This window comes from Numenius arquata, chromosome 23 (assembly GCF_964106895.1).
Source record: "Numenius arquata chromosome 23, bNumArq3.hap1.1, whole genome shotgun sequence".
In the NCBI taxonomy this organism is placed as follows: Eukaryota; Metazoa; Chordata; class Aves; order Charadriiformes; family Scolopacidae; genus Numenius; species Numenius arquata.
In genome coordinates, this window is record NC_133598.1 from 2,118,872 (window position 1) to 2,140,822 (window position 21,951).

The window sequence follows — 21,951 nt, forward strand, 5'->3', positions numbered from 1 at the left end:
ATCCTTCTCTCAGAGAGGAGAAATACAAGAAATCAAAGTTCCCGATTTTAGATAAACAGCTGGGTTTTAACTCTAGCAGAATCTCTTTGGACTCACTTTAGCTAAAGCAAGCCAAACTGTGGTCCAATATCTCATTTAGATGTTAAAGTCACAGGTAAATTAAGAAAAGCAGAGGATTCAAGCATGCGGATCCTTGAAAAGTCTTCAGGACCTCCCCGCTCCCCGAACTGGCACACAGCTGGAGGGAGAACTGACCCCATACAGCGGGGGGGCCACCACGAGATCAGATACCCTGCACCGCCCTTTCTCCTCGGAGAGAAGCTTGTTCCTGAGGAGAAGGGAACTTCAAAAAATGCTTTAAAATTAAAAGTACTTACGTTCCTTCTTCTCTCAGAAGAGCCAAGAATTTTTTCACCCGATACTCAGGGTCCATCTAAACACCAAACAAAAGAGATCTCTGTTAATGTCACACAACCTTCCCAGCAGCCAGGAGGATGAAGCCACAGAGATAACTGGAGCTGTGGGTGTGTGTTTGCTTTGCCCATCATCAGCCTGGCCAGAGGACACCCTGCCTGGCCAGTTCTGCAGCGAAGCAGCGCCGATACAGCGCTGCAGCCAGAGAAAAAGCTCATTAGCACAAGCTTAATGAGCTCACATAGTTACGAGATGAGCCAGACTGGAAACACGCACCAGCATTTCCGTTTTCGCGGTGATCTGCACGTTGGCTTCATCTCACGCTCGATTCTCGCCTGGCTCCCCGGGTCTGCCCCTTCCCAGAGCCGGGGCAGCAAATTAAACAGTCAGGAGTGGAAGGGACTGAAGGTGTCCTCGATGTTCCTCTGTCCTCCTTACCCCTGGCAGCTCCAGCAGCAGAGGAGCCGCGCGTGGTGGGCTGAATCACAGGTCACAGCTCCACCAACTTGCGTTGTGGCTCCGTCAACCAGGATCAGACCTGCCTCTCCCCAGCACCGAGACAGACACAACAGGGAAGGGGGAGGAGGGGCTACCAAGGAGACAGAGACACAGCTGCCATCAGAAGACACAACGTTCAACTGCATCCGTTCTTTGTGCCAATGATGGTTTGTTGATCCTCTCTAATGTGAGACGTGACAAACTGCATCACTGCACCAAGAGACAGTGAGTTCCGACTATAAACTTTGGGAAACTAGAGACCGTTGGTTCTGGGGGTATCTCTGTGTTGTGTCACACCAAGTTCCTTTGGCCCAGAAACCCCAGCTTCTGTTCATTCTGCAATCTCCATCAACACCTTATCTTTGACACGCTGTCGAAACTCCAGCGGGTTCACGCTGAAGACATTCAGTAACAGGCACTACGAAGGTGACCGGCTGTGAGATTCCCAGCTCTATCTCTCACTTGGTAATAAACCAAGTGCTCCGCTAAATCATAAAACCAGGACTTATCCTTGGAGGGGGGAAGCAGCGTTTCAGACGGGCCCTGGTCTCCCCCCAAAGAGGCCGAACGAGGGCTCTGGGAACTCCTCTGCCACGTTTTATATTCCTAAAGGAAAATTTCCACCGATTCCTGATGTGAAGAAACCATCTATTTAAAACCATGACCACTGCAACTGAGGGCAACACAAATGTCTTCAAACCCAGCCTGGAAGAAAATAAATCCCAAACCAACACCAGTGTTACCAGTGACACAGGCAGGGAAGAAACAGACAAGAATTTCTGCTTCGTGGTAAGAAAAGCCTAAAAATGTGTAACTTCCTCTCACTTTGAAATATGTCAGCAAGGCCAATGCCTCAATACCAACTACTGAACTATTTTTAGATCAGAAAATAAATGCACTGAAACCAGATGAGCTGAAGGAACTCACTAAGGATCACTGAGCTATCAAGTTGGGTTTTTAACACGCAAGGGAACCCTGGCCACGTTCAGGATCCCAGAAGAACAGAAAGGCTTCCCCACCACCCAACGCCGTGTTTGAAATGTGTAATACAGGGGTACTGAGAGAGGGGCTGCTGTGCCACAGAACTGGAGACCAGGAAGATGGTGTCTGCAGCATCCCTCCAGCCTAGGTCTTCTCCACAATCTCTCCCAGTTGACACTTGGCTACATGGGAAAAGCATCTCTCACTGCTTCAGTTCTCCCACTGCTATGTGTAGACGTGGCACTGAGGGACATGGGTCAGTGGTGGGCTCGGCAGTCTTGGGCTTATGGTTGGACTTGATGATCTAAAAGGTCTTTTCCAACCTAAATGATTCTATGATTCTATCAGAAAGGCTGAGGTCAGTTGGGATTTACACCCCAAACACCGATTACTTCCAAATCTCCTTTCTCTGGGGAATGCCCAGGTGTCACCACGCCACAGACTAAGCACCTGGCAAAGGGTCTCAGAGCTTCCCCACACAAAGGGCTCTGGTCTGACCACACGGCTGATCCTGCTGAAGCCGGAGCCTGGACTAGATGACATAATAAAAAATGAGAACTTTGTAGTGTAGGGTAGATGGTTGGACTCGATGATCCCAAGGGTCTCTTCCAACCTGGACGATTCTATGATTCTATGACATCCTGAGGTATGTTCTGACCTCTATCCTGTGACAACTCAGCCACCTCTCCTCCTGTATTTCTGCATGTTTCCAGAATGGCTGGTACTTGATAAAGGCATGACCACAACTCCAGGTGGCCACACTAAGTGGCATTTACTGGTAAGTACAGACTAAATAACTGGGACAGCACAATGGACTGAAAAGTGGTTAAACTGGTGGGCAGTTGTGATCAGTGGCATGAAGTCCAGCTGGAGGCCAGTCACTAGCGGTATGTGCCAGGCGTCCAGACAGGAACCAACAATGTTTAACCTCTTTATTAACAAACAGGACTTGGGGACAGAGTGCACCCTCAGCACGTTTGCAGATGACAGAGAAGGTGTGCTTCAGGCACTTGATGATGGTGCTGTCATTCAGAGAGAACTCAACTGGATGGAGATACAGAGACAAATCTCATGCAGTTCAACAAAGGGAAATGCAAAGTCTTCCCCCTCGGCAGGAGTAACCCCAGCACCAGTACAGCTGGGGGACAACTGGCTGGAGAGTGACTTTGCAGAAAAGGACCTGAGGGTCCTGGAGGACAAGGTGAACATGAACCAGCAATGGGCCCTTGCAACAAAGACGGCCAACAGCATCCTGGGCTTCATTAGGAGGAACGTTGCTACCAGACCGATGGAGATGATTCTGCCCCTCTTCTCAGCGACACCACGCCTGGAGGACAGTGTCCAGTTCAGGGCTCCCCAGTACAAGAGAGACTATGACGTAGCCGAGAGAGTCCAGCAAAGGGTCACAAGGATGATCAAAGGTCTCGAGTATCTGTCACACAACGAGAGGTTGTGAGAGCCTTTGTTTAGTCTGGAGCAGAGAAGACTCAGGACTGGGGAGAGAAGGGTGGCTCTTACCAGGGTGTATAAATACCTGATGGGAAGGACTAAGGGAGAAGAGAGAGATGCTCTTCTGAGTGGTGCCCGTTGACAGGGCAGGAGGTCACAGGCAGAAACTGAAATGTAGTTCCATGTAAACAGAAATGTTTTCATTGCAAGAGTGATCGATCACATGCTTTCAGGGATTGCCCATGGAGGTTATGGAGTCTCCATACCTGGAGGTGTTCGTGGCCCTGAGCAACTTGTTCTGGTTGATCATGCTTGGTCAGAGCAGGGGGTTGGACTAGACAAAGATGAAAAAAATGCTATGGGTGCAATTAGCAGAGTGTATCTGTTCAGTACCTTCCTGCTCTCTGTGCCACTCACCCCAAGAGAAGGCGGCCAAGAACAGCTTACCCCAGAGAACCAGACACCACCTCCACAGTGAGCTAGATGAAGCACTCACTGCAAGTCCTGGACAAGAGGCTCAAAAGTGGCTCAAACCTCAAGTTACAAGGGCAGCCAAAGCAAGGCTGGGAACCAGAATTACCAGTGCCCCTCTCTCAACAAGCTTCGGATAGCCATAAAAGAAAGGGGTTTGAAGAAAAGGACAAAATACATTTGATCTTTGACCATGAGTAGGAAAGTGCATCTGAGAGGGATCCTGGGCCTTCTCAGATAAGACACACAGCATTTTTGTAGATACTGGCAGTAAAGACGTTTACTTCTGAAAGGACTTCTTCAGAGGAGTTACTCAAGTAGCAGCCCACCAAGGCCTCAGATTTGACTTCTCATCTATGGTCCAAACTCAGAGATTCTCCATGAGCTTCGCTAGAAGAGTTGGGCAAATGAACTGCCAAGAAATAGACCTTGCTGGCAACTGTCCAAAACCCAAACTTCATCCATTCCTGTCGGAGCTGGAAAGGCCTGGTCCCCATCAACTGCTGATGTTGAAGAGAGGGGTGAGATGTCTGTAGTCACCTACACACACGCTTCCTGAAGGCGTGAATTGGATTAGATGAGGTCCTTTCCAACAAGAACGAGTCTGTGATTCTGCAGATCAGGCAAACCAGTGGAAGGCAGTGTGATGGTCAGAGGAGCAGCAACTCACCGCGTAAGTACCTGCACTCCCCACAGAACCACTGCTGAGGGCCAGAGGCAAACCCCCCTATGAGCACAGCAAGTGTTCCTGCTGCCGGGCACACCAACGCCAACAGTCTACTGCATTAGATGGGGGGAGGAAGAGTCAAGACACTTTGCAGAGGCCACAAACCCAGGCAATTTGCTCAGCGAAGAGAGAATCTTTCACATCTCAGACTGATGCAAGGAACCATGAGATGGAGCAAGGCATGGCTTCTGGCCATCCTCGGAAAGCCCAAAGCTGTCAGAAAGAGAATGTCACACAGAACAGTCACAGCACCCGGCTTATTCAAGGATTACTTATCGCACTGACTCACACAGGGACCAAGAGTACTATCCGCCTGCAAAGATGACGGTCCTGTTACCAGGACCCTGGTGAAACCTTAGGAAACTACAGAACGGTCATCACAATCAGGAAATAGCAACAAAGGACCGATCAGTTCTGTTAGAAAAACCCAACATGGTCTAAGATGGATAAATACAAACAAATCTCTTCTTTTCACTCCTAGAAAATTTGCACTAATGCCACCAGCTGAAATTCAAACTTGCCAATCCCAGTGTTCTGCTTCCCAAATAGACGCTGCCTCCCCAATCCCTGTCCACTCGGACGCAAGAAAGGGGCCGCGGTCAGACCCCATGTCCATAGGCTGTGCTGACACAGTCCCCCTTTGAGGGAGGAACGGCATTTCTCTGCAGACAGAATACCTTGTCCAAGGGCTAAAGCAGGAAGCTGAAAGGCAACAAAGAGGCAAACTTGATCAAATTGCTGATTAAAACGGGCAGACACAAACCCAGCAGGTTGATGTGCCCTGGAAGGAGCAGGAGATGGTGTCAACAGAGCGCAAAGAGGAAGCAGGTTCAGGACCCTTGGAGAGACCCTCTCGCGGCCTGTGAAAGCAGAAATGCTGCTGTCAAACTGGATGAAAGATCTCCTGGAAGAACAGCGCAGAGACTGATCCCGGGACACAGCTCAGCCGGGTGGCAAGAAAACGGCTGTTCCTTTCTAGGTAAGACGGTAGCCCCAGGACGTGCCTGGGAGCCCCTGGGAAAAAAGGCAACTGAAGAGATGCCGTTAATGTCCAGGCCAGAGAAGAGGAGATCCTCCTCCAAGACGTGCATGCCCTTGGGTCACAGAGTACTCCTGTGAAACCACCAAAACATCCAAACCCTCAGGACGTCCAGTGTTTAGTTTCAAATAACACAGGCAATATCATATGATGACCTCTCAAAATAAGTTCCCGTGTAAGCTGAAATACATTACAGACAAACAGCTTAGATTAATTAAGTTTTATTTACGCTAAACAGAAGTTACCCAATCAGGAAACGCTGGAGGTGCAGAAAGGGGCTTTCTGGGAAGCTGCCAGCTCTTTGGGGTTTCTGCTCCCAGGAGGAGAAAGACCTTGGGTCTGGGAGTGTTGCCAGGGTCCAAGGGCCACAAGAGAGGGCAAAACAAGGGAAGGAACCAGTCCCCAGCTGTGGAAAAAGGGGGCTCAGGTGTCCAGCGGGACCCGGGGCAGGGCAGGGAGAAGCCCACACGGCACCTGAGAGCCCTGGTCCCTGCACCGCAGCCAAGGACACCGCGAAACTAAGCTTTTCTGGGTTCACGTGGCAGATCCTGAGTGTTTCCATTCATCAAAGGATTCTTTGGAACAAGAACAGAACATCATTCCAGGAGACTCGGTGTATACAAGATGACCAAAGGATGTGACACTAAATACGAGTCGTTCGACATTAAAGAAGGCTGGGAATAGCAATAAACACGCTTTGAGGGAAATTAAGCTGCCAAAAAGTGTGGGTTTACAAGGCTCATTAACAAGGTAACAAAGCAACCCGAGATCCCAGAGCACCGCGGTGGTTCAAGAAAACATTTTGATATTGAGAGAGTGGCTCAGCAAGACTTGGGGCTGAAACAAACTTAAGAACATCTACATATTTCCGAGTCTAATAAAACAAAATTCAGTGACTGAATCAATGCTTATAAATACTCAAAGGGTGGGTGTCAGGAGGATGGGGCCAGTCTTTTTCAGTGGTGCCCAGTGACAGGACAAGAAGAAATGGGTGCAAACTTGTACATAAGAAGTTCCACCTAAACATGAGGAGGAACTTTCCTGAGTAACATGCTCTGACGTGCTCTGGGCAATCCTGCTTCGGCAGGGGAGTTGGACTAGATGATCTTTATGGTCCCTTCCAACTCTAAAAATTCAGTGAAATTCAGTGAAATTTCTTTCCTGTGAGGGTGGCAGAGCCCTGGAAGAGGCTGCCCAGGGAGGTGGTGGAGTCTCCATCTCTGGAGACATTCAAACCCCAACTGGACATGTTCCTGTTCAACCTGCTCTGGGTGGACCTGCTCTGGCAGGGGGTTGGACTGGATGATCTCCAGAGGTCCCTGCCAACCCCATAGCATTCTGTGATTCTGTGACTGCAGAGAAAGAAACTAAGTGCACATTTTTTGCAAAGAATTAATTCACCGTGGGATCTAATCAGCTCAATTTTGAGAAATTTCATCCAGTACTTAGAATTTTGAAGGGATTTCAGATTCAAGTCTCTTTCTAAAAAGCTGTGGTCCAGCTCAAGAAAAAAAAGTAACTAGTGTTAGACTTCTCATTTGGAGAAGTTCTGCTTTCCTGTAAAAACCAGCCAAATTTGACATCATTGTGGTCTTTCAGCGCATTCAGATCTGAGAGTTCTCTCAGTGAGAGCCTGGATCATTCTCCTGTATTTATAGCGGTTCAGCAGATGGAGTCATGTAGACACCTCAGACCTTTGGGAACAGAACTTCTTCATATTTAGCTGCCATATGCTGTTACCTCAGCTATTACACAACTACCTGAATTGAGTGTAATAACAGAAGTCGCTTTGCCACCAACCACCCACGAGCAGGAGCACAGGGAGATTATCAATCATCGGTATCGGCAGCAGCAGCCCTTCATGTTACACGTGTTCAATCTGTCAGAAATGGCACAAAGTCACAGTTCTGCCTGTCTTCTCCCAGCCTGACTGGTCACAGCCTCAGCTACAAAATGATGGTCTGGTTAAGATAAGACCTAAGACCAGCTTCCCAGTCTGCCCAGTCTACGGCAGGGTGAAGCCTCCCCACTAACAGCATCCCAGCCACAGGGCGATCATAGAAACACAGAATCCTATGGGGTTGGAAGGGACCTCTGGAGATCACCCAGTCCAACCCCCTGCCAGAGCAGGTCCCACAGGAACGTGCCCAGGTGGGTTTGAATGTCTCCAGAGATGGAGACTCCACCACCTCCCTGGGCAGCCTCTTCCAGGGCTCTGCCACCCTCACAGGAAAGAAGTTCCTCCTCATCTTGAGATGGAACTTCTTCTGTTCAAGTTGGTGCCCGTTACCTCTTGTCCTGTCACTGGGCACCACTGAAAAAAGACTGGCCCCATCCTCCTGACACCCACCCTTCAAGTATTTATAGGCGTTGATCAGATCCCCCCTCAGTCTGCTCTTCTCCAGACTAAACAGACCCAAGCCCCTCAGCCTTTCCTCAGCAGAGAGATGCTCCAGGCCCCTCATCATCTTCGTAGCCCTTTGCTGTACCCTCTCCAGCAGTTCCCTGTCCTTCTGGAACTGGGGAGCCCAGAACTGGTCCCAGTGCTCCAGATGGGGCCTCACCAGGGCAGAGCAGAGGGGGTGGATGACATCCCTCCATCTGTGGCCACGCTCTTCTTGATGCACCCCAGGAAATGGTTCCCGATGCCGGGAACAAGTCCGGGGTGAGCATTTCCACCCACGCTGCGGACTCAGAATGGCCCATAATTTACATAACCCTGAGTTCTGAAAAGAACCAACTCCTAAGGTCAAAGCAGCAAAAGAAAACGTTCTGTGTCAGAAGAAGGAATCCATTGTCAAGGGGAAGTGAAATGGGCTGCAACAGAGCCCGGCGGCCCCTGAAGGCCTGCACCCCTTAAATACATTTAATACATGTGAGCTATGACTTACTGACTTGCCTGTAGGTATGGAATTAAAAGCCAAGGAAAGAAGAGGAAAAAGTAATCTAGATAAATGACTTTATTCCCTGAGGTGACATCCAGTCAGAGCACATCCTCGGCGCTGTGCAAGTTTTAACAGAATCGTGAAGAGCGAACGGAGGGATACATGACTTATATGCTGCTAAACTACATGCCTCTTAGCTTATGCTCAGCCTCTCCTGGGAAGATCTAAGGACAGTTCACTCAGCTGCACTAAATCCATTTGATGTGAAAAGCGAGTGTGTGTGTCGGGGGGGGGATCCGAAGGGCGCTCAGCATCAGAGCGGAGGATTAGGGCCACACGCTACGGCCCCGCGTCTCCAGCGCCGATCCAGCGCCGAGCAGGAGCCCGACGGCTGGCTCCGGGCACAGGGAAGGGCGCGTGGAGGCGGGAGAACAGCCACATACTTCTACCCGCTGCAATTATTCTCTTTTAAGTGCTGAAAGTGGAAAATAGAGAGGAGAGCAGCTGAACAGCCTGACAGATTTATCTTCTTCAGGGAAAGAGCACATACACCTGCACAGGCACCTTCTTCTTTAAAAAAATAAAATATTCTGAGTGATTGCTATCTGCAGTCGTGACGAGCTGGGTGCAGGGAACAAATTTCAGGAAAGGTGAAGTTAATCCAATCCCTCTTGTTGCCAGACGCTCCTCTCTGAAGTGCAGCTCTAAACAGCCCATGGGCACTAAGGTTTTTAAAGATCTCTCCACGGACCGACACCTGGCGATTTCTTTGTTCAGAAAATTTCTTCTCACCATAGCCCTTTTCTAAATTAAACCCGTTCGAAGGCTCCTGCCCCACAGCCAGAGTCTGCAGAGAAGCGGGAACCCCTCAGCCCATCCTCTTTAGCCCAGTCCTTCCCGGACCAGAGACCTTCTTACCTGTAATGACATCTCTATCAGCATCAGCAGCTTCTTGATCCCGATCCAGACAGGCTTCCCCTTGACATTCTGTGCAATGGTGCTGCGTTCCTTGTCTTTGAAGTTACCCAGGAGCTGGCGGGGGGGGAACCCAAAATTTAAAATCATCAACAAGAGACTGTCAGTAGGAATAATGCTGCCTAACTCAGGAAAAAAGGAACGAGAATCTAGAAAGCATTTTCTAGCTTAGAAGGAAAATTAGTTGCAATATATTTAAACAAAGCAAAACACTGAGATTCTTTTATTCCATAATGGAATTCCATATTCTTTTCATAACATCCCTCATCAAACAGTTACAGACTCTATTTTAGGATCCATCCTAGGTTTTCTCCAGATCAGAGTCCAGAAGGAACACGGCAGCTCAAGCCACAGTAACTTTTCAAAACTGCTGCAAGAGCATCCGTGTCTTTCAGGCTTTGGTGACACCATCACAGTCACAACTTTGCAAGTTTGCACAAAAGATTTGCCTGTTAAGTTTATTTTAACAGCCTTCAACATTCACTATAATTTCTACTACAGCACAGAATAAGAAGCCATTAAGGGCAGCAATTTATAAAGAACCTATAATCTCCTCAGCACCAAACACCTTCGTTTGATGTTGTTCCAGTTAATGAGAGCTTGGAACCCTCCAGGCACATTCAGTTTAAGTGCCCCAATTACACTCATTACCTATTTCCCAGCCCTCGGAACCTTTCAATCCGCTCCACAAACCTTTCCCCTGGACCTACCGCTCTCTCATTTTGCCTTCATTTATTGTATGAAAAAGTAATTTGGAGAAGCCTGAGAACTGTTATGTTATACCATAACGTTGAGTGGGACAGGGCTCCCAAATGCAGAGCTACTGCAAAATCACTCCTTTCCGGCACATTTTGAGGTTATCCGTCATTCTTGAGCTTTTTCTCACCTCCAAAGCCTCCATCAGCTGCTCCCCTGTTGCGATGTTGGGCACGTGGATCGTCGTGCTGAAAGCGTTCAGCATTTCCATCTCCTGCAGGACGTCTTTGCGACTGGTGGTTCCAATGATCAGGAGCTTGCGACCCTGCCCACACAACGGAATAAGCGTCAAGAGAGGAAAAACGAGAGAGGAACCAGAGTTGCGAAGCTTCGGCTAACTGCAGAGGAGAAAGGAAACGGCCGTGTAAAAACATCACCTAAAATAAAATTAACCGGATTAAACGTGTCAGTAACTGGAGCAGTCAGCATCAGCCACGCAAGAGCAGGATCCCGTTCCAGCAGTCAGGGCAATGCCACCAACGGGGTCCACAAATTATGGTCCACAGAAGACCCACCCAACACTCACAGCTTTCCCACCTTACCTGTCCTTCTACATTCATCATTAAATAACTGAATCCTCATTAAATTTAAAAGCAGGAGCAAAGCCCCACTCCCAAAAGCCGAATTACAGGTGATTTCTCAGGGGAAGAGCCCAGCTTTAGAAATCCTGTGGGTGCGGGGAATTCTCTGCCACTCTACAGACAGTTCAATGGTTCCACAGCTCGGGCTTTAAGAGCGGAGGTTGCCGTGAGTTCCCCAGGCTTCCCACCGCCCGTGTGGTTGTATAAAAGGACAGAAGCACGTCTGGCAGCCTCCGAGCTCAGACCAACACCGCACACACCAGCTCCACGTCAGCCTGAGCAGTAACAGGGTTTATAAATAATAGAGCAACGAACGGCACCCATCAACCGCCAATAAAAATCAGCTTTTGTCAGTTCATCTTGCCCATGCCGTTTCGATGCCGTTTGAATTTTAGCGTGGAGCGTTCAATAAACGCTGGCTGATGGAGGGAGCTGCTGGGGCTACCAGCTGTGACCAGTCCCTGCTCCAGCTCAGCTCACACGGCGCCCACGGGGCCGGCCAAGCATCCTCCTCCTCCGTACAGAGGTTTAGCTGGTGCTCAGAGACAGAGTCAAGGTCTTCAACTTTGTGACACAAACCAAACAGAAAAACCTAAAGAGCAGCCAGAATTCATTTCGCAAGCGATTTGCATTCCTTTGACAAAGGATGAAAACTTCTTTAAACTTAATACATCTTTGATGACGATGACGCACCTCGCAGCATTTGTTTGGTTTTCCGCAAGTGCCGCCGTATTCCCCGAGCTGTCGTGTTTGCAGAAATCACAGCCCTGCTCGGGGTGACGGACAGTGAGAGCGCGCCAGGGCTGGGAACGGACTCAAGGGCTCACTTCAAGTTTGTTTTTAGCCCAAGGGGGCCCAAGGATGCGATGCCCAGCGGGTTGGGACCAGAGCACCCCTGGGTGTGTCAGGGAAACACTCACCCTCCCGTGGGGCACTCACTGCCCACGCGTGTGTCAGGGAAACGCTCACCCTCCCGTGGGGCACTCATTGCCCACGCGTGTGTCAGGGAAACGCTCACCCTCCCGTGGGGCACTCACTGCCCACGCGTGTGTCAGGGAAACGCTCACCCTCCCGTGGGGCACTCGCTGCCCACGCGTGTGTCGGGGCCACGCTCACCCTCCCGTGGGGCACTCACTGCCCACGCGTGTGTCAGGGAAACGCTCACCCTCCCGTGGGGCACTCATTGCCCACGCGTGTGTTGGGGCCACGCTCACCCTCCCGTGGGGCACTCATTGCCCACGCGTGTGTCAGGGAAACGCTCACCCTCCCGTGGGGCACTCACTGCCCACGCGTGTGTCGGGGCCACGCTCACCCTCCCGTGGGGCACTCACTGCCCACGCGTGTGTTGGGGCCACGCTCACCCTCCCGTGGGGCACTCATTGCCCACGCGTGTGTCAGGGAAACGCTCACCCTCCCGTGGGGCACTCACTGCCCACGCGTGTGTTGGGGCCACGCTCACCCTCCCGTGGGGCACTCATTGCCCACGCGTGTGTCAGGGAAACGCTCACCCTCCCGTGGGGCACTCACTGCCCACGCGTGTGTCGGGGAAACGCTCACCCTCCCGTGGGGCACTCGCTGCCCACGACTCAGGAGGCAGCACCGCGGGCACCTCTGCCGAGGGGGAATCCTCAGAAACCCACTGGGCAACAGAATGGGGAAAAGCAGCCAATTCCTGCTGATGACGGAAATGCCAGGTTTAAAGCCGCGGTGGGTGCAGGGAACACTTTATTACGAGATGAACCTCGCCTGCTGGTGGCACGCAGCAAGCAGAAAAAGGTCTGAGTGCATAAAACTGTCTGTAGCCTTGAGAAGGGCACCCAACGTCCCCGGAATGCAAAAATACAACTGTTCTACAGGCTGCTGCTTCCACTCCGTTCTGCATCCCCCCGGCTTTACAATCGCACGCTATTTGTTTCCTTTTTGACGGTCATTGTGTAGCAAGGCCAGGAAAATATTTTGTCATTTTACAAGTTTGAGCCAAATTTGAGCAATTCAGTAAGATCTTACGTGCGAAGCTGAAAAAACAACGCACTCAGTGGAGAGCACATGAAGGGCATCTCAGCCTCACTGCTCCCACCAGGGGCTCGTGTTCAAGTTCAGCACTTAACAGATCAAGAGTAAATGATGCTCAGCAACCAAAAAGCCTTTCACCAACATGGAGACAAAATTTCCGTGGTCTTTGTCTTTAGAAGGGGCTGGTAAAACAGGTTAAACACAGGCTCGGGAGCTGCGTGAAGCGAGTCCCCCAAGGACACTGGAACCGTCACCTCCCGTGAACCACAGGAGCACGGCACCTCTGACATCCACTCCGAAGGTACCACCGAGGACAAGGTTAAAAGGTGCCTTCAACTCGCAAAGGCACACTTGGGGTAACAGCACACGCGACAGCCCAACTGGTAAATGCTTAAAGTCTTCCGAAGGCAAAGCCAGGGATTATCAGTAGATCCCGTGGGGAAAATTTCATCCCGATTCTGCTTGACTTTGCTTTCACGGTTGCTCTGGATTTCCCTCGACACACGGTCTTCAGGGAGTTTTTGCTCAATTCATAACGCTGCTACAGCTGATATTATATATGCTAGAACTCAGTAAAAAGCATAAGCCCCGTAAGGAGAATTTCTGCTGCCTTATTCCAAAGATTGTAACAAGTCCCACGGCCGCTGTTCGGCACCGTCACACCGTTTCTCGTTACACAGGGAAGGTACCAGGGTACCAAGGAAGCCAAAGACGGACCCTTGAACAGAACCGAGATCTCCAAACCACGCACCAGCCCTTCCTGCAGCACAAACGCACTCCGGGCTACACCACCCAGAGCGATCCGCTCTTCAAGCTACAGCAATTCCTCTAAAAAATTGATTATTATTGTCTTTTTTCAGTGTCTTTTTTCACCACTGTCTTTTCTCAGTGGTGCCCAGTGACAGGACAAGAGGGAACGGGCACAAACTGGAACATGGGAAGCTCCATCTAAACATGAGGAGGAACTTCTTTCCTGTGAGGGTGGCAGAGCCCTGGAAGAGGCTGCCCAGGGAGGTGGTGGAGTCTCCTTCTCTGGAGACATTCAAACCCCACCTGGACACGTTCCTGTGGGACCTGCTCTGGGTGGACCTGCTCTGGCAGGGGGTTGGACTGGATGATCTCCAGAGGTCCCTGCCAACCCCGTACCATTCTGTGATTCTGTATGTAACTCAAAATCCAGAACAGTTTGGGAAAGAGATTGTCTTAATTGTTGTTTCCCCTGAAATACGAACATTTTAGGGCGGGAAAACTGCTCAAGTGCAGCCAACGAGGCAGCATCTGTTCCCAAAACCCAGCTAACAGAGAGCCTGGTGCAGCAGATAAAACACCAATCAAGGGAATGACAACTTGCAGACTAATTGCTTGAAGGATGTCACCTGAGCAACTTCTACATCGACGGACTCCAAGCTTGTTTGTAATAAAAAATGGAGCCTAGTGGAGTCTGTCTCTAGAGACATTCAAACCCCACCTGGACACGTTCCTGTGCGACCTGCTCTGGGAGGCCCTGCTCTGGCAGGGGGTTGGACTGGATGATCTCCAGAGGTCCCTTCCAACCCCTACCGTTCTGTGCTTCTGTCATCAGAGATGGAAAGGTCTCACCAGGGAAGGATGTAGCAGCACAGAAATGTAATCAGTGAGGCGAGTTTTACCTCCTCTAACTTCCGAGGTCCACGTGTGATCTCATGCTCCGCGTTTCCTTCTCCATTAATGGAGCCTCGATGACATGTCCCTGCTCCCAGAAAGGCTGCCCACACCCCGGACTCATCCAGGGAACTATTTGCTGAACAACCAGCTCAGCGGCAGAAACCCAACCCGCTGAGAGCCACCGTGAGTCAGAGCATCCCAAACCTGCTGTAAATCAGGCCAGCAGACAGTAACCACACACACAAAAATGACTCTAAATGCTTATTACCATTTAGAAAAGCCACTGGAATGGGTCACTGCGGCGAGTTCAGAGAAAACACCAGCTCAGGGCGAAACCTTGCTCAAAATGCAAACACCAGACATTTTTAGAACGGGAAAAGAGGAAAACAAAAGTCATTATTCTAGGGTATGGATGCAGGGTGCTCCTTAAGACACCGCGCATTTCAAATACGTGACTGAGTTGGAGAAATCAGAGGAAAGCGGTGGGGATGGTCAGAAACATGGAATAACTTCCCAAAATAGACTCCTGGTGAGTTGATGGGGGGCAGACAGAGAGGTCTATAAAATCAGAAATGGTGTAGAGGGGACAAGGGGGGAAACTGCTGTGTCTCCAAATAAAAACCAGGGAGCACAACATGAAATCATCAAGCAGCAGTTTTAAGCGGAACAAAAGGATGTTTGTTTTCACCACAGAGTCCAGTCGAACTCAAACCAGCAGGACACTAAGAACGGCAAACCCTTAACGCGGCTCAAAAGCAACAGGACGAGTTAATAGAGATGGGATCCACCAGCAATTTTTAGGTATCTCTGTTTGGATCCGCCCCCAGGACCCTGAACCACGGACGACCGGATGGTTGAAGCTCCTCGGAACGGAGGCTACTCTGAAGGACAGCGCTTACATTTAACAGTTCCACCCAAAATATACCGATTCTTTTCCTCTGCTTTCTTCCAAAGCAGCCACGGGCTTCAACTTGCCGCCTTTAAACTTGACCCACTGGGAAACCAGTTTCCGTAAACCAAGCATAACCTCTGCTGTATCAATTACTGAAAGAAAACGAAGCGTCAGGAGCCCCTTGTAACTTTTCAAAGTTTCGGGCGACTTGCTCAGCAGAGAAGTGGAAAACCCACAAGTCAGAAATGTTTTGCCCCAGGCATCGCCACAAAGGCATGAAAAGCCGTCAGGGGAAACTGCAGAACCTGCCCCGCGGCGCCGGCCCCGCAGCGAGCACGGGGTTTGCTGCCGCCCCGGGGAGATGCGCTGCCAAAGCGCCCCCATCTTCAGAAATCCTCACGGTTTTGATCCTTGATTTCCACAGCAGCCATCGCAAAGGCAACGGGCCACGGGTTCAGTCCGTAGAAGATGAGGATTCAAGCTGAATTTCCAACAGTCAGGCATAACAAGAGAGTAGGTACCAAGTAAGCAGGAACTTGGCTTTTCAACAGCGTAAGATGTTTGGTGTCAGACTTGTTACGGGGCAGTTTCACTCCCAGTTCCTCCAGCACCAGAGATTAGATACAGGCACCTCCCTTCAGTCTGGGTTCATCTTGCCCATTTTTAGGCAAAAAAAGCGCCCATTTGGGAGCCCAAGATCCCTCTGTGCTGATGGGGGACGCCCGGTAGAGGTGTGTGTCTCACCCCGCTGCCTCCTAGAAGTGAGACAACCCCAGATTTCACCTCTCTGCTGCAGGGATTTTACCCAAATAAAGGATATAATCGCGCAGAGAACTACGGGATCCAAATATCACAAGAGGAAGTGGCATAAAATGACTCTGTTTCCAAGCACAGTGAGATTGGTTCTTCTAACGCAGTATTCACTTCCCAATGGGCACCACGTTCCTGCACGGACTACCGAAGACAAAGTAGAATATAAAAGAACTACGTAGACTCTGCTCCAAGCAAAAGGAGTCTCAACATGTCGGTGGAACATCAAATTCCTGAATTTCAGCAAATCTCCGGGAGAGGGGAGCTGAGGGGAGCTCGAACTGCGCTGTACCCACCTACTGGTGGACACTGAGTGTCTCTGTCGGTGCCACCAGCTTCTTCACCCACCTCCGGACCCTCGTGTACTTTTATGCAAGTGTTTTGGGGCAGCCACCATTCTTCACTTGTAATGGGATATCATTTGAGACTCCACCTGGAGCACTGAGTCCAGCTCTGGACTCCTCAGCACAGGAAGGACATGGAGCTGTTGGAATGGGGCCAGAGGAGGCCATGAAAATAATCAGAGCACTGGAGCCCCTCTGCTGTGAGGACAGGCTGAGAGAGTTGGGGGCGTTCAGCCTGGAGAAGAGAAGGCTCCGGGGAGACCTTAGAGCCCCTTCCAGTCCCTAAAGGGGCTCCAGGAAAGCTGGGGAGGGACTCTGGATCAGGGAGGGGAGCCATAGGAGGAGGGGGAAGGGTTTGACACTGACAGAGGGGAGATGGAGATGAGATGTGGGGAAGAACTTCTTTGCTGTGAGGGTAGTGAGAGCCTGGCCCAGGTTGCCCAGAAGAAGCCCGTGGCTGCTTTGGAAGAAAGCAGAGGAAAAGAATCAGTATATTTTGGGTGGAACTGTTAAATGTAAGCGCTGTCCTTCAGAGTAGCCTCTGTTCCGAGGAGCTTCAACCAACAGAGACACTCAGTGTCCACCAGTAGGTGGGTACAGCGCAGTTCGAGCTCCCCTCAGCTCCCCTCTCCCGGAGATTTGCTGAAATTCAGGAATTTGATGTTCCACCGATATGTTGAGACTCCTTTTGCTTGGAGCAGAGTCTACGTAGTTCTTTTATATTCTACTTTGTCTTCGGTAGTCCGTGCAGGAACGTGGTGCAATGCATCTTCCTACATATGGATTCTATTTCCTCAATGAGCATTCCACCTGTACAAGCAGAGGATATTTTCAGCTACAAAATTTTGTCTTCTCATCAACCTAAAGGTTAGGAATCTGGTAAAGATTTAGGGTTTAACTCTTCTGACAACGTGCTGTGATGCTTCCACAGAACAGAGTGTCTTTTACACCCTGTTTACAAGCTGTGGCTGCCCCATCCCTGGAGGGGTTCAAGGCCAGGTTGGAGGGGGCTTGGAGCAACCTGGTGTGGTGGGAGGTGTCCCTGCCCAGGGCAGGGGGTGGCACTGGGTGGGCTTCCAACCCAAACCGTTCCATGGGAGAAAACACAATTCCCCAGGTTTAGCTGTATAAACGTCACCTCAGTGTTGATTGGAGCTGCCTCCAGTTCGCACCAGCTGACGTGGAACCAGGAATGCATCTGGGATTCTACCAAACAAGGAGATTATTCCCCCTTTTCCCCGTCAACTTTCATAAACGGGCAAGAGCTCCCGGTGTCCCGGCGAGGGGCATTGCAGGGCATCCCCGGGAGCGGTGGAGGAGCATCCCTAACCCTGCCATCTCCTCCCGCTGCACAAACTGCACGTCCCGCTCAGCGCCGGGACGGGCTTTCACCCCCTGAGCCGATTGTGAGCTTTTCACGGGAAGCAGCAGGGAAGCACATGTGAAACCTCCGCGGGGCCGGTGAGTGTCCCCACGCCTTGTGTGACTCTGCATGTAGATGAAGCAGCTTCGGCTTTCGGAGCTGCTGCCGCTTAGTTCTCAGAGAAGTCCTTTTTCTCCCGCCCGGCTCCCTGCTGCGACAGCCCTTTTCAGTCTTTCTATCCACCCCCCCAGCCCCTTCTCCTGCACAACACAGGGAAACTTGATTGAAATAAAGACCCAAGAGAACATGGTTCATTTTCTTCTCTTCAATCCGTTTTAGAAAAGCTTTTTAATTGGTTTAAAAAAAGAGATGCTAAACAAAACGTAATGTTTTTCAGTCTTGTTGAACTCATGGTAATAGATACCACTATTTAGGGATTGCTGAGGGGAAGTAGCATGAGCTGTGCCCGGGAATTTAAAGCAAACTCGGAGATGTTTCTACTTTAACGTATTTACTCTCAAAACTTCTGCAAAGTACAAACAAGCCAGAAAGCCCAGAAAACCAGAAGCTTCGAGTATGTGCCCTTCCCACACCACGTTAAAATGCTAGGGGAAGAGGGCAGCCTGGGAGGCAGCTTTCACAAACCAATTCAACAGAGACATCCACCTCGATGCATAATTAATAAGGTTTCAGCCCAGAACTGCTCCTCTTGCACGCGTAGCCTACAGGAATCGTAGGGAGCTGCTTGCACACTAAGAATACTCTCAGCGAGCGATGTGACAACACGGTGTGAATGCATAATCCCGGGCACAGCGATGGCAGCAGCCGAGCCGCTTCCTCCCGCTCCTTCCTCGCTGTCCCAACCCCTCCATCGCTCCCGTCTCTAAAGCTTCTCAGATCATCTCTGTATCTCGGGTCCTTCTGACTGTGAAAGGGTAAAGAGCCTACCTAAGAGCAACGGGGAACAGGCATCGTCTCCCCAGCATCCTGCCAACAACTTCTCCCAGCGCTGGCACAGCCCAGGATACTCCATTTTTATGAGGAATGAACCTAAATCATGATCCCAGTCCCACAGAAACTGGTGTTGATTTGACCCCGTGGAGCAGGTCAGCGCCACCGATGCTACTCATGTACATTTCAAGCACGTACCTGCATCACAGATTACAACAAAACCCCTGAAACCAGCCATTACTTCCAAATAAATTGCTCCCCAAGGGAACTACTCATCCCGGAGGGAACTGGGAGGGCACTGATTAACCACAGCGTTGTCTCCCTCGTGGCTTTCTCACTTGAGCTTAAAACCCTCAAGAGTCTCCATGCCCAAATCCAATCTTTTTCACAGAAAACACTCACAGCAGAAAAGGCCTCTCCCGTATGACTCTACCTCTTGGACGCTGTTGGTTTTTTAATGAAGACAATCCCCACACGCCACGACTCTCACAGGGAACTCGCAAGAAACAAACCCGCCAGGAAGAGCTCTGTCATCGGAGCTGCCAAACCAGGTCAGCCCAAAGGGCTCTGCCCCACAGCCCTCATCTCCACAGTAGCCAAGAGTGGACACTTAGAAAAAAAGAAAAAAAAAAAAGAAAGAAAAAAAAACAACCAACCCACATCATCAATCAAGCAGTGACATTTCCTCAGAAAACACTCTCTCTGCCCTCCAACAATTTATGGCTTAAGTCACCATAATATTGGCTGTCAACCCCAAGTCTTCCAGCCTCAAGGGCATTTCAAACCCTGCGATGTACAAATCTCCACAACATGCATAAACTTGGCAAATATCTGAGCGCTCCGAGCCCCACATCCCGCTCTGGGGGAGCCGCGGGTGCCAGCAACAGCCCATCTGAGCGGCAAAATACAGTCAGAGGGCGCAGCGTTGAAACGGACAATTTCATATTTTAAGTTCCTTCGACAACCGAACCAAATCGAGTTCTGTTTTTCCCCTGTTGATTTACGGGAACAATCGTTTCCCGTGCTGTGGGAATTCCCAGGAATAGGTCAATGATTACAGGAGATCGGGACGATCACAAAGGGCTGGGCTGTTCCAGACAGGCAGCTTTTCTGTTCCAGCCTGCGCGATACCAGAATCCAAGGTTTATGTTCGAGACCTCAGGTGGCAGAGAAATCTCACCGGGAGAAATCCTTGTTCTCCCTGGTTGACAGCCTCAAGGGGAACTTCAGAGCCCATGGCATTATGATTTAGTTTGAAGTTCTGTATTTGAAAGGTCTTTCCACCAAATTCTCTAACGAGAACAATACTCACACGTACGTTACTGTTTCCACGATATTAAAAATGACTAAAAAAATTTAGTTCATCCAGGCTTTGCTTCTCTGCTTTTTTCCTGACACCAAGTCTCAAGGTTTCCCCCTTAGTGTGTTATTTATTCCTGCAGGTACTTTCACACACACGGCAGAATTCCAGCGAACGACAGGAAAAATGACAAACAGAAACGAGTCGTCCCTGCCTGTTTGTCTCACTCAGTGCAAGCTTCAGAAACGTTATCGCTTGTGATGCTCCTAAATCACAGCCAGCCAGAGAGTGCAAACAGACAGGACCAGCATGAGATGTCAGGTCTTAAGCTCTCCTCACCCACTGTAATTAACACCTGATAATTTCAAGTAAAGAACAAATTGAAGCCCTGACACCCACAATTGTACACTACTTTGAAATCGATTTCTGCATCAGGAGGGAGCACGTGGCTGAGCCAGGGATTGATTAACAGTTCCTGAGTTAATCAGCAAGCAGAGAGCTCGCACGGTTTTGAGTTTTACACGGTGAAGGTTAAACTTGTTTCCTTAGTCAGTATTTCTAGGGCTAACTGCAGAGATTCAGCCTTAAGTAATTAGATAATTAAAGCTGAATCCCTGTATGGTGATCCCAGAACTGAGTGAGCAGCAGGCAAGGATTAGCCTGGGGGAAGCAGAGACAATAGGGGCGAGGGCAGCGCAGCAGCCCCCAGCCGGGCACGGAGCCCTCCGCTGCCCAAATTACTGCAGGAACAGGGCATCTCGCCCCCCGATGGCTCTTACCTGAGGGGGGGCCTTCTTCAGCAGCACGAGAAGGGCCTGCAACACCAGGTTAGAGAACCGCGGTCCAATTGGGACATAATCTGAAATGAAAAATGCATTTTAACACCCGCTACAGCGAACGCGCATTTCAGCCGCTGCAAACAGTTCAAGGCTCCGGAAGTAAATTGTTCCGGATCGTTTCCAGTTTGCAATACCGAAATATGGCAAATATTTCAATATTTCTGCACAGCAGACAACACAGCTCTCTCTGTGAGTCTCCTGACTCACCTAGAAGTCTCTCAATGTCGTCCACAACAACACAGCTGAGTTGGGACTTGTACGCATCGTCAAAGATCTGAAAAACAGCAAAATGACTCACGGTTAAATTGCAGCAGCAAAACTACAATAGTCCTGATGGGACCTGTTGCCGCGGGGTTAGCTAAACACAGCAGTATTTAGAAGAATAAAAAAAAAAAAAGAGAAGTATCAAGAGACCAGACTCTATCTGCATTTAATAAAACATTGCCATCTCACCGCGTTCAGAGCGCGGTGCTGTTCACCTATCCCATACACTTTGCAAAAAAGCCGGCTGCCCCGCGTTTGATTGTAAGCAACGGGCAAAACAGAGCACCGTTCCTGCGGGGTTTGGAGCTGGGACAACACTGATAATATAACAATACACCCCCAGGTGCCCCACAACCGCAACGCAATGAAGCGGCTTTTCCACCCGGGCTGGATATGGGTCACTTTTGGTCACAGCACAGCGCAGGGAGAACGGACGGAGCCTCCCCGCGGCCCTCTGCCGAGCAGCACACGCGTGTCCTGCAGAGCCCTGGCTTTAACCAGCAAGTAGAACTGGAGACATCAGGGGAACGGCGGGTCCAGCCTCCAGCACGGGCTGGTTCAGGTGAAGTCCAAAAGGCTCCTTTTTGAATCTAAATTACAATCTGGGCTTCCAGCTACGAGCACACTGCTCTTAGAAACTCTGCAATCCTGCGGCAAGCTGACCTCAGCCAGGAGAGTAAGCGCTGGCTTCAGTGAATGAGATCTCCTTCCTTCCACCCGGCTACTCGAAATGATTTCAGATGTTCAATTTGTTT

At 50.2% G+C, this 21,951-nt stretch overlaps 1 protein-coding gene across 2 annotated transcripts in view; it reads right to left on the reverse strand.

Moving 5' to 3' along the window:
- The window catches only part of NSF (N-ethylmaleimide sensitive factor, vesicle fusing ATPase), a 96,672-nt gene that overhangs the window by 1,739 nt on the left and 72,982 nt on the right, over nt 1-21,951 (reverse strand). For both annotated transcript variants that reach the window (XM_074162988.1, XM_074162987.1), the window contains 5 exons: nt 21,140-21,206; nt 20,873-20,952; nt 10,326-10,460; nt 9,383-9,496; nt 378-433 (listed from right to left, as the gene is read on the reverse strand). In XM_074162988.1, the coding sequence (XP_074019089.1) occupies nt 378-433; nt 9,383-9,496; nt 10,326-10,460; nt 20,873-20,952; nt 21,140-21,206 (452 nt within the window). The remainder of the gene's footprint in view (nt 1-377; nt 434-9,382; nt 9,497-10,325; nt 10,461-20,872; nt 20,953-21,139; nt 21,207-21,951) is intronic.